General features: G+C 43.3%; 1 protein-coding gene across 2 annotated transcripts in view; it reads right to left on the reverse strand.

Moving 5' to 3' along the window:
* Positions 1–13,132, reverse strand: part of LOC133366167 (mucin-3A-like) — a 29,237-nt gene extending 16,105 nt beyond the window's left edge. For both annotated transcript variants that reach the window (XM_061588957.1, XM_061588955.1), the window contains exons 1-5: positions 13,014–13,132; positions 7,679–7,783; positions 3,717–3,812; positions 386–516; positions 189–247 (exon numbers count right to left, since the gene is read on the reverse strand). In XM_061588957.1, coding sequence (XP_061444941.1) covers positions 189–247; positions 386–516; positions 3,717–3,812; positions 7,679–7,783; positions 13,014–13,113 — 491 coding nt within the window. In that variant the 5' untranslated portion in view covers positions 13,114–13,132. The remainder of the gene's footprint in view (positions 1–188; positions 248–385; positions 517–3,716; positions 3,813–7,678; positions 7,784–13,013) is intronic.
* Between the last annotated feature and the right edge of the window lie 1,540 nt (positions 13,133–14,672).

The following is a 14,672-nucleotide window of genomic DNA, read 5'->3' on the forward strand; positions in this document are numbered from 1 at the left end:
GAGTAGCGTCATGTGCCCCAGTTTTCAGAAGAGAGTGGTAGAGATGCACTAGAACTGGCAAAACAGTAAGTGTGTTTCTACCCCAGGATTCATTCACTGCCTGGATCACTATCCCCATCTTTGAGACATGAATAGGCCATTGGGGAATTATGTGGCATTACAAGCTGTTCTCTGTCTCAGATACCCACCGAAGGTTCAGGATCACCACACCACGATATCCAGCGACATTTTCATAAACACTGTTCATCTACATAGTGGGAAAAAACACACAGAATGTCTTCATAAACCAGGCTGTAGCCATTTAGAGAGAGAGGGTAGACAGACAGAAAACTCTGTATAACCAAAGAGGGGAATGCTGGCTGGTGATCCAATCACTCATTGTTACCTCATCCGTAAAGGTCTTCTCCAAGGTCTTATATTCTTCTGAGCTTTTGTTTTGGAGCTCTTCCTTGTACTTCTTGCTGGTGATCCTCACCTGGACTTCAACTGTCACAGGCACAGTTTCTAAAACAGGTTCTAAAGAGAGAGACCAATGATCAAGGGATTGCACCATGCCCCCTCTGAGGGAAGTCTAAAGCGTTTGTGGCATTTTAGTTAAGAAAAAAAAAGGCCCACGAAGGACATGATAGAAGCTTAATGTATAATGCGGCGAAACAGAAATTTTTCATCCTCTCATGCTGTTAGAACTCAGCATCAGCCAATGAAAGAAAGCACTTCTTCACATACACATAATGAACTAATGAAGTCCAATACCACAAAATGTGCTAATAGCTCCAGGTTTTGATGGCTTTTAAATAGGACTGGGCAAATGTATAAAATGCCAATCTAGTAATGCCTATTAGTTACGATACTTAAATTGAACCTCATGGTTCAGAGGAGATGTCCTTCATATCTGGCTGATCCTGTTGGTAAAACAATGCTGGTCTAAATGGATGATTGGTCTGATTCAGCATGGCTTTTGTTTGTTGTTTTAATGCAAATGTAGCCAGTGTGGTGTAGTGGTTAAGGTGTTAGACTATGACCTGGGAGACCAAGGTTCGAATCCCCACATAGCCATGAAGCCACTGGGTGACCTTGGGCCAGTCACTGCCTCTCAGCCTCATGAAAACCCTATTCATAGGGTTGCCATAAGTCAGAATCAACTTGAGGGCAGTACATCTACATCTAAAAATATCATGTAAATGAAAAATGAAATATATAGGTGAACATTATCACTGAACTGTGTGCCAGTGTGATATAAATAAAATCCATCTTTGTACAAACATAGCAACCGATGTTCTTTCTTTAGCACATTTATAATAGGTAAGCTTGTCATAATTGCATTAGTCCAAATTATGTTATAGCAGTCGCACATAGGTGGTGATTATGATTATTTCCACGATGAAGCAATAAAACAGTCTTCCCCAACCGGGTGCCCTCCAGACTGTAGCTCTTATCAGCTTCATCCAGCTCAGCCATCCAGGATGGGGCTGATGGGAACTGACTGTAGTGTAAAACTCTGGAAGGCACCATCAGGTTAGGGAAGGCTTCAGTGCTGATCCTGGCAGAGATCAATAAGCAAATCTTCTTCCAAAGATCTTCTGAAATCTTCTTTCAAAATATCCCCTTAAAGATATCTTAGCAGTTGTCAGCTCTACACTGCATCAGCAGTGTCAGGGGGGGCTGGAAATTCCTGGGTCTTTGGCAGGGAAGGAAAGTCCTTAGCCAGCAGTCGGGTTGTAAATCTGCCAGGCCTATCCGAAGCGTACTTGCCGAGTCAGAAGTCCAGAAGCAAGGTCAGTGGAGGTCTGGGATCAATTGCCAAGGAGGTCAGTCAAAGAGATGCTGCAGGGAAACTAGGTCTACACAAAGCCACGCCTGACGTTGCAGTCAGCAACAAGCTGCAGCCAAGGTGTGCCTTATAAAGAGCAGGATGGACAGCAGGTGTGAGCCCTCAGCGTTTGGGCCTTAAGGAGACAGGCCTGCCTCTCTTCTGCCTGACCTTCTGCTGTCTACGTTCTGCAGGTGAGGGGGGAGTATCCTGTTCACTGACTGTGTCTGGCTGCAGGGCCTCTGCTGTCCCTGGGGTGCTCTGCAGCTGAGGGACAGAAGGATCTGGATTCTCAGGAGGCTCCTCCGTGTCTCCTGCTGCTCCTGGGTCTGCTGCTGTTACTCCTGAGTCATCCTCATCTGAGGAGTCCTCTGACGGGGCCATGACAGCAGTACAGTATTAAGTATTTCATAACCTATTTTTAATTCTTTCCACAGTTCCTTACCAAAGTCTGTTTATGATTGGACAAGTCTGTTGTTGTTATGTGCCTTCAAGTCGATTACGACTTATGGCGACCCTATGAATCAGCAACCTCCAAGAGCATCTGTCATGAACCACCCTGTTCAGATCTTGTAAGTTCAGGTCTGTGGCTTCCTTGATGGAATCAATCCATCTCTTGTTTGGCCTTCCTCTTTTTCTACTCTCTTCTGTTTTTCCTAGCATTACTGTCTTTTCTAGTGAATCATGTGTCCAAAGTATGAAAAATACCAGTATTTGAAGTGTAGCATGTCCAATAGAAATCATTTTGCAAATTATATGTATATATGTTTGTTACACAGATATATACTATCAAAACTGGGCCCAAGCAGAAGGGTAGAGACACACTTGTGGTTGTGCTGGCTTCATTGTGTCTCCACCTCTGTTTTCTGAACACGAAGTCATAAAACGCCAGGCAATCTCTGCCCCCTTTTACTCTGAAACCTCAGAAGTCAGCTTCACACAGACTTCAGAAATGATTGGTCATCAACTCTGTTGCTGCTCCAAGCGGTGTCCAATGAAAACACTTTGCTGTGGACTCAGGCAGCAAAGTGATTGGCCCACTGCTTTGCTGTGGGTGGTCCTAGTAAGCAGTGGGGAAAGGAGATGTGTCCAGCCGTGGGCAGAGCCGTTTTACAACGCAGCCAGAGAAAACAGTCTGGCTGCTTTTGAAGCAACTAGTGTGTCTGCAGCCATAGTTGCGCAACAAACCGGCTTCTCACAAATATTGGATTTTTTGGGATACGGAAAATGATAGGGAAGTGCACTGGAAAGTGTGGGAAAAATCTTGGTTAGGTGCTAACCTAATCGTCCCGCAAACAAATCAGAATGAATGCTCATTAAATAACCAATGTCCTCCAACCTCCCTGCAAACAAATCAGGATGAATGCTCAATAAACAGGTCATCTGGAAGTGCCCTCAGTCTAGGTGGGTAACTGTGCCTGGCTGCCCCTGCTAGGAAAAGTTTCCTGCAAATGAAGAAGCCTTGCCCCATTCTATAAGCACTGATTCAGAGGGAGGGATTGCCTCCACTCCGTGGCTGATATTTACCCCCAAAGATGCAGTAAATACTCCCTTCAGGGACAAAGATCAGCTAGAGTGGAAAATTGGTGCTGGGTTCCAGTCCAGATTCTTCAGTGCAATTTGGGAATTAGTGGTGGAAACGCTGCATTTCCTTCAAAATAAAAATGGCCACCTTAAGCATTTTTTAAAAGCTTGTTTCGCACAACGTGTAGTTTGGCCCAAAGTTGAAAGATTTCCGTATAATTTCGTATAGCTATTGTTAATGGCTCTACTCCAAGAAGAAATAATAAGAGGAAAAAATAGCATCCTTATCAAGATTGTATATTACTTTTGTGAAGTTATGGCTTTGATTATGTATTATATTGTGGCCATGGTTCTTTTTTAAAATATTCACAATTCCACTTACCCAATTCCTCTACAGGGAATTCACACTTTGGTCCATAGAATAAACTCAGACACAAACATTTAATGCCATCATGTGTTCCTCCATTTTCACATTTTTCTAGAAGAAAGAAGTCCCCACCCCGCCCCATGAAATGTGGTTAGCAGCAGTCTTCATACAGAGCAACAATTATTTATTTATTTATTTATTTATAAGATTTATATCCCGCCCCTCCTCCCAGTAGGAGCCCAGGGCGGCAAACAAAAATACTTTAAAACATCATAAAAGCGGGTTTTTAAAATATATTAAAAAGAAACATCATTAAAAAAAATTTTTTAAAAAGCTTTAAAAATCTTTTTTTAAAAAAGGTTTAAAAACATATTAAAAAGTAATTCCAACACAAAGAAAGACTGGGATAAGGTCTCAACTTAAAGGGCTTGTTGAAAGAGGAAGGTCTTCAGTAGGTGCTGAAAAGATAACAGAGATGGTGCCTGCCTAATATTTAGGGGGAGGGAATTCCACAGGTTACATGCTGCCACACTAAAGATCCATTTCCTATGTTGTGCAAAACGGACCTCCTGATAAGATGGTAACTGCAGGAGGCCCTCTCTTGCAGACCACAGTGATTGACTGAGTATGTAAGGGATAAGGCAGTCTTTCAGGTATCCCGGACCTAAGCTGTTTAGGGCTTTGTACACCAAAACTAGAACCTTGAACTTAGCCCTGTAGCTAACAGGTAGTCAATGCAATTCTTTCAGCAGCAGATGATATGTTGGCGATACCCTGCCAGTGAACCCCCTGCATGTTCAGATGATGGAGAGTGATGAAAATCTGGTCTTGTATTGCCCTCAAACTTCACATCTGCAGAAGGCAACAACTTGCATTCATGCTCAGAGGAGCTCTGAGCCAAATGAACTACTTCTGGCAAAATATGATATTATAGCAACCCCTTGGAGCATTGAGTCCACAAAAGAGCTCTCTTTAGAGAACCCTGATTAACACTCTCAAAAGAAAACTGTCCATCCTTTCATGGAATATTGCTGGATGGAATTCAAAGAACAGAGATGATTTCCTAAACTTGATATTTTGATGCTACAAGAGACCTGGGCCTTATATCAAATAGAATTAAATAGTTTTACTGCTCATCAACTATATGCCTCCCCTAGCAACAAGAAGGGCAGGCCAAGTGGTAGTTTAGGGGTAGTATATTTGTTTCCACTAGGCTTCACATGTCACTGACTAATCTCCTCTTGATCATCTTGTGATAGTAGTGCTTATTAAATTTTATCGCTCTAATGTGTTATTTACCCTCCCCCAACTTCTTCATTCCCAGATAAAATATGGCAAAGTCTAGAAATTTAGATTGTAGCCCTACAATTAATCATCTCTGTTAAACAAATAATCATGGGAGGCAATTTCAACACCATACTGGGGCCAAATGACATTGTCCTTTATGCTTACCATAATACCTGCCCTCCGGAAAGCCCTACTTTCCCCTTGTTAAATGCCTGTCATGAACCACCCTGTTCAGATCTTGTAAGTTCAGGTCTGTGGCTTCCTTGATGGAATCAATCCATCTCTTGTTTGGCCCTCTTTTTCTACTCTCTTCTGTTTTTCCTAGCATTACTGTCTTTTCTAGTGAATCATGTGTCCAAAGTATGAAAAATACCAGTATTTGAAGTGTAGCATGTCCAATAGAAATCATTTTGCAAATTATATGTATATATGTTTGTTACACAGATATATACTATCAAAACTGGGCCCAAGCAGAAGGGTAGAGACACACTTGTGGTTGTGCTGGCTTCATTGTGTCTCCACCTCTGTTTTCTGAACACGAAGTCATAAAACGCCAGGCAATCTCTGCCCCCTTTTACTCTGAAACCTCAGAAGTCAGCTTCACACAGACTTCAGAAATGATTGGTCATCAACTCTATTGCTGCTCCAAGCGGTGTCCAATGAAAACACTTTGCTGTGGACTCAGGCAGCAAAGTGATTGGCCCACTGCTTTGCTGTGGGTGGTCCTAGTAAGCAGTGGGGAAAGGAGATGTGTCCAGCCGTGGGCAGAGCCGTTTTACAACGCAGCCAGAGAAAACAGTCTGGCTGCTTTTGAAGCAACTAGTGTGTCTGCAGCCATAGACACACAACCTTTTGATTAGCAAACTGGTCAAATGCGGACTACATGGAAATACTGTCAGGTGGATTCACAACTGGTTGGAAAACCGTACTCAAAGAGTGGTCGTCTGTGGCTCTGCTTCGGACTGGAAGGAGGTTTCGAGTGGAGTGCCACAGGGTTCTGTCCTGGGGCCAATACTCTTCAACATTTTTATCAGTGACTTAGATGACGGGGTGGAGGGAAGCCTTATGAAGTTTGCGGATGATATGAAACTGGGAGGGATAGCTAACACAATGGAAGACAGGAATAAAATCCAAAGGGATCTGGATACACTAGAAGATTGGGCTGAAATTAATAAAATGAAATTCAGTAAAGACAAATGCAAGATTCTGCATTTAGGCCACAAAAACAAAATGCACAGGTACAGGATGGGAAATACCCGGCTTAGCAGTAGTGCGTGTGAGAAGGACCTTGGAATTGTAGTGGATCGCAAGTTGAACATGACCCAGCAGTGTGATGCTGCAGCAAAAAAGGCAAACGCGGTTTTGGGCTGCATAAACAGAGCTATAGTTTCCAGGTCGAGGGAAGTAATAGTCCCACTATATTCTGCATTAGTCAGGCCTCATCTGGAATACTGCGTTCAGTTCTGGGCACCTCATTTTAAGAAAGATATAGACAAGTTGGAGCAAGTTCAGAAGAGGGCGACGAGGATGATAGCTGGTATGGAGAACAAGTCTTATGAGGAAAGGTTGAAGGAACCTGGCATGTTCAGTTTGGTGATGAGAAGGCTGAGGGGTGACATGATTGCACTCTTTAAGTACCTGAAGGGCTGTCACAATAGAGGAGGGTACAGATTTGTTCTTTGCTGCCCCAGAGGGTAGGACTAGGTCTAATGGTTTTAAGTTGCAAGAGCATAGATTCAGATTGGACATTAGAAGGAACTTCTTGACAGTAAGGGCAGTTTGGCAATGGAACCAACTGCCTAGGAAGGTGGTGGGATCCCCTTCGCTGGATGTCTTCAAGCAGAGGCTGGACAGCTATCTGCGGGAGATGCTCTAGCTGTGGATTTCCTGCTGTGAGCAGGGGGTTGGACTCGATGGCCTACAAGGCCCCTTCCAACTCTATGATTCTATGATTCTATAGTTGCACAACAAACTGGCTTCTCACAAATATTGGATTTTTTGGGATACGGAAAATGATAGGGAAGTGCACTGGAAAGTGTGGGATAAATCTTGGTTTGGTGCTAATTTAACGTCCCGCAAACAAATCAGAATGAATGCTCATTAAATAGCCAATGTCCTCCAACCTCCCTGCAAACAAATCAGGATGAATGCTCAACAAACAGGTTGTCTGGAAGTGCCCTCAGTCTAGGTGGCTAACTGTGCCTGGCTGCCCCTGCTAGGAAAAGTTTCCTGCAAATGAAGAAGCCTTGCCCCATTCTATAAGCACTGATTCAGAGGGAGGGATTGCCTCCACTCCGTGGCTGATATTTACCCCCAAAGATGCAGTAAACACTCCCTTCAGGGACAAAGATCAGCTAGAGTGGAAAATTGGTGCTGGGCTCCAATCCAGATTTTGCAGTGCAAATTGGGAATTAGTGGTGGGAATGCTGCTTTTCCTTCAAAATAAAAATGGCCACCTTAAGCATTTTTTAAAAGCTTGTTTCGCACAACGTGTAGTTTGGTCCAAAGTTCAAAGATTTCCGTATAATTTCGTATAGCTATTGTAAATGGCTCTACTCCAAGAAGAAATAATAAGAGGAAAAAATAGCATCCTTATCAAGATTGTATATTACATTTGTGAAGTTATGGCTTTGATTATGTGTTATATTGTGGCCATGGTCCTTTTTTAAAATATTCACAATTCCACTTACCCAATTCCGAAGGGATCTCTACAGGGAATTCACACTTTGGTCCATAGAATAAACTCAGACACAAACATTTAATGCCATCATGTGTTCCTCCATTTTCACATTTTTCTAGAAGACAGAAGTCCCCACAACACCCCATGAAATGTGGTTAGCAGCAGTCTTTGTGCAGAGCAACAATTATTTATTTATTTATTAGATTTATATCCCGCCCCTCCTCCCAGTAGGAGCCCAGGGCGGCAAACAAAAATACTAAAAATACTTTAAAACACCATAAAAGCAGGTTTTTAAAATATATTAAAACAAAACATCTTTAAATTTTTTTTTAAAAAGGTTTAAAAACATATTAAAAAGTAATTCCAACACAAAGAAAGACTGGGATAAGGTCTCAACTTAGAGGGCTTGTTGAAAGAGGAAGGTCTTCAGTAGGTGCTGAAAAGATAACAGAGATGGTGCCTGCCTAATATTTAAGGGGAGGGAATTCCAAAGGGTAGGTGCCATTACAATAAAGATCCATTTCCTATGTTGTGCTGAATGGACCTCCTGATAAGATGGTAACTGCAGGAGGCCCTCTCTTGCAGACCACAGTGATTGGCTGGGTATATAAGGGATAAGACAGTCTTTCAGGTATCCCGGACCTAAGCTGTTTAGGGCTTTGTACACCAAAACTAGAACCTTGAACTTAGCCCGGTAGCTAACAGGTACTCAATGCAATTCTTTCAGCAGCAGATGACATGTTGGCGATACCCTGCCAGTGAACCCCCTGCATGTTCAGATGATGGAGAGTGATGAAAATCTGGTCTTGTATTGCCCTCAAACTTCACATCTGCAGAAGGCAAAAACTTGCATTCACGCTCAGAGGAGCTCTGAGCCAAATGAACTACTTCTGGCCAAATATGATATTATAGCAACCCCTTGGAGCATTGAGTCCACAAAAGAGCTCTCTTTAGAGAACCTTGATTAACACTCTGAAAACAAAACTGTCCATCCTTTCATGGAATATTGCTGGATGGAATTCAAAGAACAGAGATGATTTCCTAAATTTGATATTTTGATGCTACAAGAGACCTGGGCCTTATATCAGATAGAATTAAATACTTTTACTGCTCATCAACTATATGCCTCCCAGCAGCAACAGGAAGGGCAGGCCAAGTGGTAGTTTAGGGGTAGTATATTTGTTTCCACTAGGCTTCACATGTCACTGACTAATCTCCTCTTGATCATCTTGTGATAGTAGTGCTTATTAAATTTTATCGCTCTAATGTGTTATTTACCCTCCCCCAACTTCTTCATTCCCAGATAAAATATGGCAAAGTCTAGAAATTTAGATTGTAGCCCTACAATTAATCATCTCTGTTAAACAAATAATCATGGGAGGCAATTTCAACACCATACTGGGGCCAAATGACATTGTCCTTTATGCTTACCATAATACCTGCCCTCCGGAAAGCCCTACTTTCCCCTTGTTAAATGCCTGCTACTCTAAAGACAACACATGTAATTATGTAGGGTTCTGCCTGGCTTAAATGCAGCATCGATTGGACTTATGTATTATAAATGACAACCGAACTGGTGACACTTGAGGAGAATTTAGGTGTTAGGATGACTGTCATAGATTGTCATCTCCAGTTGCAATTTGCTACATTCTGTGATGGAACTGGAGGTAGACTTTAAGCCTCTAGTCCTGACTTTAAACCTCTAGAACTGCATATCTATGCATATGACGCTTTTTAGCCAAATCTCAAGGCTGTTGTTAGCAAGTGTGTAGCTGTTCAGGGTCTTGGGAGGTCTTAGACCTCTTAGTTTTTTGGGAGCCAGGTCCTAGCAGGGTCCCTATGTCTTCAGTATCCTACTAGCCAATCAGCATGACAGGAGAGTGTGTTGTAGGAGAAGGCATTAACCAGGATTTCATTCTCACCCCAGCAGCAAAAAGAAAAGGGGTGGGGGAGGGAAGGAAGATGTATGGTTTTGTTCCAGCCCAAATCCAGGAGTAGGGGAGGAGTAGGAAAAGAAAGAAAAAACACATTCAAGGGGGAGGGGGAGAAAGTGTGTGTGTGTGTGCTGCAGCCAACACCAGAAATTAGGATGAGGAATTTCCATGCTTAAATTTCCTCCTGAAACTCATAAGCTCTGCCCAAATGCAGTTACTCTGAGTCTTAGTATGGCATCCAAGAAGGGAAACTCAGCAATGGAAATTCCTTACCTTACAGCATAAAAATAATGATGATGAAAAACTGTCTGAATGGGCTAAAACCTCTTTCCTTTTCTTACATTCTATGTTTATGTGGAAGGAGGAGAGGGTGACACAGGGAGATAGGAGAAGGGGTTGGAAAAATCCCTTCTTACCTTCTAGAAGATGGCAAAATTCAAACAGTGACAAATCCCTATGCAAAATTAGTGCATGCCCTGCTTAGAGAGTGTGAATTCCTTCATTGAGGAAAAACAGGCTTTGTCTTAATCCAGCAGCAAAAAAAACCACCCTGAGAAGAGAGTGAGAGGGGGGAAGCCGATGTATACAGCAGGTTCTTTAAAAGTTTTTTTCTTCATTGCTGTAGGACCTTCTGAGTTAGTTATGCAGGCCCCAGTGGAATCAATTGCAAGCAAGCTTTTATTCCTTCTTCAAAAAACCAAGTCAAACTGTAGAAAGTGGGAATTCTGCAACTGCAGCAGAATAGGCAGTGAATCCTGATAATAACATCCCATCTATGTTGTCAAGCAGTTTGATAGGAGCAGTTGATAAATGTGTAGATACTCAATACAGTAATTCAAGCAATATCACTGACAGTGAGAAAGGAAAGTCAAATGGTGGCAGTGACAGAGAAGCAGAAAGCAGTATCCAAGCTTGGCCAGATTACTCTATAATATTAAAAGGTTGTATAATCTTAGAAGGGGGTGTGGCTATGAGAGTGAGTGGCTGTGACTTTTACGAAGGGGCCCTGCACTTCTGAATTTGTCACTACGCTACTGGTTATTAGAAACACCAGGATCAGATGGTCCGAGAGGTTAGATACAGGTCCGTCACAGAGCTGCTAGATATTGACCACCTTTACATGATTTGCTCTTCTATTCTTACAGTGGGTCCAAAACATGGAATTTTAGATCTCTACAATACACTGATCAAAGAGTTAAAGGATTCCCCCCCAAACCTTGGAAACTACAGGCCAACAAATTCAGATCTAAGGGCTGGTTCGACAGTGAGTATGTTGCTGCTGCTAAAAAAAGATCTATCTGCCAAATTTAGATCATATAAGGAAAACCCTTGAACGGTTCCATTGGGCAATCTAATTCCTTTATATATATTTTTAAAAGGTACAAAACCCTGCTTAAAGTGAAAAAGAAGAGTGTCCAAAGAGCAGTATGGCAACAGCTCAATCTACACAGTTAGATCCAAAAAGAGGCCATGTCCTCACTGCAGTCTCCTCTAGCTGTGGCTCGTCACATCTGGATTGCCATATACCTCCTGGCAGAACTTAGAAAAGTTACTTTTTTAAAACTACAACTCCCATCAGCCCCAGCCAGCATGGCCACTGGATTGGGCTGATGGGAGTTGTAGTTCAAAAAGGTAACTTTCCCAAGCTCTGAAGAGGAGATACCTGCTTTTTGGCTGGAGTGTATTTCTGGATCCTTACTTTAATGGCTCCTTGTTTCAGCTTCTGAGGTAGAAGACCTGGTAAATCAACTAAAAGCTGGCAAGGCCCTAGGTTGTGATTACATTCCTCCAGAGTCAATAAAGAGAAACATCAACTGGTGGGCACCAAATGTGGCAAACCTCGACTTATGTAGATCAAAATGCTCATATTCTACCTGATTGAGGCACAGCTGTTATCATTCCCATCTTCAAAAATGGAAGGACAATCCAACAAATTAATGCCCAATCAGTCTGTTCACCATAATCAGCAAGCTTTACTCTAGCCATCACTTCTGGAAACTTCAGGCTTGGATGGAACAAGAAAATATTCTGGCTGATGGACAAACTGGTAGAAAAATATACCAGCAGACCCAAAATGTCTATATTTGCAGCCTTTATTGATCTCAAATCAGCCTTTGATTCCTTCTCTAGTGATAAACTTTGGCATAAATTATAGGACTCTATGACTGATCACTGCGTGTTACTCCTTATGTACAAGCTACATGAAAGTACCAGTTTAAAAATGAGATACAATCTGAAGGCTTTCTTTTCTAGCACCATTTCAACATCTACAAGAGTAAAACAAGGCTGTATAGTTGCTCCGAGAGCCAGTGTGGTGTAGTGGTTAAGGTGTTGGACTACAACCTGGGAGACCAGGGTTTGAATCCCCACAAAGCCATGAAGCTCAGTGGGTGACCTTGGGCCAGTCACTGCCTCTCAGCCTCATGAAAACCCTATTCATAGGGTCGCCATAAGTCGGAATGGACTTGAAGGCAGTACACTTACTTATAGTTGCTCCACTGTTGTTTAATTTTTATATAAATTCTTTAGGTATAGCCCTTGACCATCCTGACATCCATTCTCCTAGGCTAGCGAACAGATGCCTATCAGTCCTACTATATGCTGATGATGCAGTACTTCTGTCCCAGTCACCCATAGGTTTGAAAAGAGCTCTGTGAGACCTTGCTCAATACTGCCATGATGTACATAAATTACCAGCGACCTGTTTCTGTAAATTTTGGAACTTGGCAAGAATTGACTTTCGCTAGTGATTGTTGACAATGCCTTTTCAGAAAATTGCCAAGGATCACTGTCTAGAATGTTCAGACCAATATAGGCAAGCTCCCTTTTAATTTCATTATCCACTGAAGTGCCAGGCTCCGCTTGCCTTCCATTGAGCCATCTCACCATGGCAGCAAGGCAAGGGAGAGAAGGAAATGGGAGTGAATGAAAATAGACCACCATGAAAAAGGGAACAGAGGTAACTGCTTAGGAAGTTGGCCGTTATACCATATTCATGTTACGTTGGTATCGACCACTCCATACAAAACACTCTCTTCAAGCCTGTAAGCCATGACAGGAAGAGAATACCTGGGTGGTGCAAATACAAACCACCAGAAACTTCACAGAAACTTCAAAGAGAGAAGGAAGAAAGTGTTCCCTGAGCCAAGAAGAGCCCCAAATCTGAAAGTGAAAAAAAACTCAAGGGACTCTCATTCTCCAGAAAACATCTCATTAAAGGCAGAGGTTCCAAAAGTATCTGAGACTAAAAGGCTACTCCATTCTGATTCCTGGAAACTGGGTTGGGCATTACATGACTGAACCCGTTCACAGAAATTCAGGGGCTCAGTCTAAGACTCGTTTCCAGTTCAGTGCACTAAATCACAACAGTCCTTACAAAGGGATTCAGCAAAAAAGAAACCAGATGCTTACCTTGAGTGGTTGCTTTTATGGTGGTGGCTGTTGTTGATGCTGTGGTCCAGTGGGAGGTGGCTGATGTTGTAGGAAAATGAGTACTGGTGGCTGGTGCCATTGTTGTTGGGGTAGTAACAGTAATAGCTGCATGTGTTGTAGACCTGCTGGTCTTCATAGTTGACTGGGTGGAGGTGTGACTAGTGGCAATGGAGGTTGTGCTACTTGTGGCTGCTGGGGTGGTCAGGATGCTGCTCATAACTGTTGTTGGGGTAGATGTATGAGAAATAGTTGCTGGCACTGTTGACGTACGAGTAATCAAAGGTGTCCTGGTGTTTACTGTTGTGGTTGGGGTTGGTACTGCTGTAATTAATGTGGTAGAGCTGATAGTCATAGGAGCTGGTGTCCTGGGGCTACTGGTGGTGGCTGCAGGTGTGGTAATGGCAGTCTTTCTGGTAGTGGCACTTGATGCGGGTGTAGTGATTGTGGAAACTTCTGGTGTGCTGGAGGTGCTAGTGGGGGCTCCTGGAGTTGGGGAGCTGCGAGTTGAATCAGTTGGTATAGTAGAGCTGATAGTAGCAGCTGCTGAGGTGACTGAATTGCTGCTTGTAGTTCTTGGTGTACCTGAGAGGCTGCTCATGGCTCCTGTGGTAATATAACTTGGAGTAGTACTCACTGGGATTGTTGCAATGGTAGTCACTAGAGGTGTGTCTGCTGTTGTGGGAGTGCTTGTTGTTGTAGAAATTAACGTGGTGGAACTGGTAGTCATAAGAGCTGGTGTACTGAGGCTGCTGGTGGTGGCTGCAGGTGGGATGGTGGCTCTTGATGTGGGTGTAGTGATTGTGGGACCTGGTGTTGTGATGGAACTGATCAGGGTTCCTGCTGTTGTGGTGGAAGTGCTCCTGGTTGTAGATACTACAGGAGTGGATTGTGTTGTAACGTCTGGTGGTGTTATGGAAATGCTAGTAGTGGCTGGCACTAATGTAGATGTGGTAGTCGTGGCTTCAGGTGTGCTGGAAGTGCTAGTGGGGACTCCTGGAGTTGGGGAGCTGCGAGTTGAAACAGTTGGTATAGTAGAGCTGATAGTAATGGCTACTGAGGTAGTGGAACTATGGACAGTGGTAGCTGTTGTGGGTGACCTGTTGTGAGTGGGTACAGCTGTAGAATCTGGGGTAGAAGTTGGTAGATGTGTTGAGCTGCTAGTTATGACAGTTGCTGTGGTGGAGGTGCCACTAGTGGCTGCTGAGGTGACTGAGCCGCTGCTTGTAGTTCTTGGCGTACTTGAGAGGCTACTCGTGGCTGCTGTTGTAGCAGAACTCAGAGTAGTAGCTGGTGGTATTGTTGTGATGGTAGTCACTAGAGGTGTTGTGTCTGTTCTTGTGGTAGTGCTTATTGGTGTAGCAATTAATGTGGTGGAGCTCGTCGTCATAAGAGCTGGTGTACTGAGGCTGGTGGTGGTGGCTGCAGGTGTGATGGTGGCTCTTGAAGTGGGTGTAGTGATTGTGGAAGCTGGTGTTGTGATGGAACTGATCAGGGTTCCTGCTGTTGTGGTGTAAGTGCTCCTGGTTGTAGATACTGCAGGAGTGGATTGTGTTGTCACGTCTGGTGGTGTTATGGAAATGCTAGTAGTGGCTGGCACTAATGTAGATGTGGTAGTCGTGGCTTCTGGTGTGCTGGATG

The sequence above is a fragment of the Rhineura floridana genome, chromosome 11 (genome assembly GCF_030035675.1).
Source record: "Rhineura floridana isolate rRhiFlo1 chromosome 11, rRhiFlo1.hap2, whole genome shotgun sequence".
Classification (NCBI taxonomy): domain Eukaryota; kingdom Metazoa; phylum Chordata; class Lepidosauria; order Squamata; family Rhineuridae; genus Rhineura; species Rhineura floridana.